The sequence below is a fragment of the Quercus suber genome, unplaced genomic scaffold (assembly GCF_002906115.3).
Source record: "Quercus suber isolate HL8 unplaced genomic scaffold, Cork oak 2.0 scaffold_507, whole genome shotgun sequence".
NCBI classification, from domain to species: domain Eukaryota; kingdom Viridiplantae; phylum Streptophyta; class Magnoliopsida; order Fagales; family Fagaceae; genus Quercus; species Quercus suber.
The window spans coordinates 291,195-294,881 of record NW_027069956.1 but is presented as its reverse complement, the minus strand read 5'-3'; the positions used below and the strand labels follow the sequence as shown (position 1 = coordinate 294,881).

The window sequence follows — 3,687 nt, the reverse complement described above, 5'->3', positions numbered from 1 at the left end:
AGACAGAACTAAGGTCTTGCATAGTCCTCGGACTCAAACCTATGGGGAAACTGGTTACTTCAAGAAGAATCTAAGTACTAGACAGAACCAAGGTTTTGTATGGTCTTCAGACTCAAACCTATGGGGAAACTAGTTACTTCAAAAAGAATCTAAGTACTAGACAGAACCAAGGAAACTAGTTACTTCAAGAAGAAATAAAAAAAATAAATAAAAAATAATAACAACAAACACATAATGTAAAAAAGGAATTTCATACATTCAATCTAAAGGTCTCATTACAATAATTCCAATGTTAAAAAAAAAGGGGGGGGGGGTTGGGGGGGCAAAACTAAAACAGAAGCTAGCCAAGATGGCCTATTTCTTCAGCTTTATCTTGATTCCTTCCTTGGAGAGCTGAGTAGAAACGGTTTCAGAATCTTTGGAGCCCTCACTTGGGGGAATAATCTGAAGGGGCTCAACTGGGAGAGCTGACTCCTTGGCATGAAGGGCCTGAGTATCAACTGTAGACTTTACAATCTTCTTGGGCGCTTCAGGGTTCAGGCCTTCATTTGTTTCTGTCGCCCCAGAAAGCTCACTTTCCTTGGCTAGCTCATTAGGAAGAGTTATAACCAGAGCAGCTTCAAGTCGAGCAGTCTCAGCCTCCTCAGGAGCAACCTCAGCCTCGGAGCTAAAGAGGGCAGTTTCCCAGATGGCAGGAGGGTAGCATACATTCTTCACTTTCCACATATCTGATAAAGCCTTAACCCTAGTTTGTTTAAGGGCTTCATTCCAAACCTGGGAACAATAAAGCTTGCATACCCTAGGTACTTGAGCCTTAAAAGTGGCCTAGGTCTCAGCCATTCTCAAGGCAAAAGCCTCCTCATCGGCTTTCTCCTTAGAGATCTCAGCCTTTGTCCTGGCGAACTCCGCCTCTTCCTTAGCCCTTAAGGCTTCATCCTTGGCCCACTCTGCAACGTTCTTGGCCCTCTCTGCCTCGGCCAACCTCTTCTTCAGATCAGTGACTTGCTTTTTGGCCATCTTCAACTGATCCTCAGTTTCGAGTAGGCGCCTCATCTGGTTTTCGGCCTGTTTTTGAGTGCCAGCAAGGCCTGATTCAATGCTAGCTCTGGCCCTTGTCATCTCCTTTAGATCCTCCTTTGCTTTCAAGAGATTGGCCTTGAATTTTTTAAGGGTCTGCGTAGCATCCAAACGCTTGTCACACTCGAGCTCCAGGGCCTTGCTCTGATCGTTGGCTGCCTCTTCCAACCTATAAGCGGCCTAGACAGCCTGCCAATTGAAACAAGCACATGATAAGTTGGAAACGAAAGAACAAAAATCAACGAAGTCACAAGTGTTAGAAGTCTTACCATGCCCAAGTACCTTTTGAGGTTGAGGAAGACCTCCTGCTTTCTCAAATTCTCCAACTTGGCCATATCGGTGGGGAGTAGCAGGGACCTTTCCAGCGCATCGGCCACATAAGTGCCTTCACCCCTTTGGAAGTCCTTGAGGGAGGCACTGTCCATCAAAGGTTCCATATAGAGCATTGGGGCAGGGAGCCAGGCCTAGGGCTCGGACTGTATGATGACTTCTCTTTCTTGGCCCTGGTGCCTGGTTTTTAGTTACTTTGAAACTCATCGGGCTTCATCTTCCTCCTAAGAGGAGCGAGATTTTCCCCCATCCATTAGCTCTTTGCCTTTGGAAGTCCTCTTCCTTTTTGGATCAGTAGGCTTGGGCCGAGGAGGCAGAGTCGGCTGAGGAGAAGGAAGTCTGGATTGTGGAGATGGTGACTTTGATTGGGTGGAAGATGACCTGGTCTGAACAGGCTGAAGCGTGGGTGGAGGAAGAGGAAGCTTGGATTGTGGCTTCCCCGGTGCGTCCTTCTCGGGTTGGCCCTTAAATAGGTCGAACAAGTTGGTTTGAGGTTTTCTCTTAAAACCCATTTCAGCCTGAAAAGAAGTCCTTACTGATGGGAGATCCGCTTCAGTCAAATTGGGGTTGCCCAAGTCACCAAAGGGATCCCAGGATAGATTAACTTGGTCGAATACACAAAATTCGTCCTCGGACGGACCTAAATCAGCGACCTCTTCTTCTCTTTCTACTCTTCCTCCCTCGGCCTCTATAGCCTGATGGGATGAAGAAGGGCCTGCCAACGGAACGCCTTCTAAGATAGGAGATTCTTCAAGAAGCAAGAACCTGTGTTCTACTACGGTGATTCTGTGAAGCCGAGGATCTTTGGCTCTGATCACGTACTTCGAAGCCGAGAATGATTTCTGGATGGAATCATACCTGAAGATCTTGTGAACGGCTCTAATTTGGTTGTCAGCTTCGTTCACAAAGACCTCCGCCTTAAGGATGGTTTCCAAATCTTCCCAGTTGACAAAGTGAAGGTGTCGTTCAAAGGCGTGTGGATCTAAAAAAAAGAAAACATATTCATATTAACAACCGAACAATGCAAACTATGATAACACAAAAGATCAACCCTCTCCTGCTCTGAATACCCCATCTAGTGCCCCCTTCTCTGTTAGACAATGAAGGCCGTCGTGCCACTCCCCAGACACGATGAGAAAGTCCTTATTTAACCCCTTACTGGACTCGAGAAGGCACTGAATAAGCCGAACCTTAGCATCCCTCGTCTTCATATAATAGGATTTACCCTTTAGGTGTTGGAGGTTGTAGCACCAGTTTATATCGTGATGGGTTAACCTCAACCCCATTTTCTCGCTTAAGACGTCCACATAATCGAGGATCCTAAACACGTTGGTGGCGCATTGGGTGGGAGCTAATCGGAATTGCCTAAGGTAGTCCCTCATCATCGGCCCCATAGAGATTATCATACCACCTTCTATGAAGGCGATTATGGGAATCACTACTTCACCCTCTTGCCTCCTAAACTGCCACTCCCCTTCTTCACAGTATATCAAACCTACATTACTGGGTATCCTATAATCGGCGATGAATTTCTCCATTGCCTCTTCAGACTCAACAAACTTCTTAAACCTACCCATCCATAGGAACGGCTAAAAGACTCAGGGAAGGACAAAAGAAAGAGAGGAATAAGAGGAAAAGAAACTTAGAAGAGAGAAAACGTGAGTTAGAGAGAGAAGAAAACTTACAGAAATGAGGAAAAGCTCCTCGGACAGGCTTTTTATGCTGAAAAGAGACGTGAGTTTGGTTGGAGATTTGGTTGAACTCAGGATATGTGCGCAAGAACTCTTAAGTGTAAAAGTAAAGAGGCAATTCGGTTCAAATGGGTATTTATACCTCCAATTAAAAATAACCGTGCGGGTTTTCCCGCCCATAAAGTTAAAGAAGTCCCTATCGTTGGATTACCATCACACTGCTGAACGTGGGGAGCACAGAGCCACCAAAATTTAATGAGGGCGCGCTTTGTATACCAAAGCACCAGGAACGTGCCTTGGACAGGTGAAAAGACTCTGGCACTGACGGAGGACAAGACTTGACAAGCCATGACAAAGGCCCGAGGACATCAAAATCCTCCTCTCCGTCCAAGGAGCCGGACAGTAGGATTTTGAGGGGCTATTGTAGGGTCAAAGAATTTGGCAACCTCGACCCATTTTATACTAAGCCCAAGGCCCACGCTGAGGAGGAAGAAATGTCTGAGGTCAAACGAAGAAAGTCCAAATTTCTAAGAAACATTGCTGAGGACAATCCTGTTCTCGGCTAACTGAGATCACAGAAAGGAAGAGT

At 46.1% G+C, this 3,687-nt stretch overlaps 1 protein-coding gene across 1 annotated transcript; it reads right to left on the bottom strand.

Moving 5' to 3' along the window:
• Window positions 1-825: 825 nt before the first annotated feature.
• Window positions 826-1,514, bottom strand: LOC111993305 (uncharacterized). Its single transcript, XM_024025148.1, has 2 exons — window positions 1,360-1,514; window positions 826-1,246 (listed from the first exon to the last, which is right to left on the bottom strand). Exons 1-2 carry the CDS (start codon window positions 1,512-1,514, stop codon window positions 826-828), a joined length of 576 nt encoding a protein of 191 aa, XP_023880916.1.
• Window positions 1,515-3,687: the final 2,173 nt, after the last annotated feature.

Coding starts and splice junctions, on each gene's coding strand:
- LOC111993305 (XM_024025148.1), bottom strand. CDS start 1,514: ATGGAACCTTTGATGGACAGTGCCTCCCTCAAGGACTTCCAAAGGGGT. Junction 1,247..1,359: donor GTCTTCCTCAACCTCAAAAG/GTACTTGGGCAT, acceptor GGCCGCTTATAG/GTTGGAAGAGGCAGCCAACG.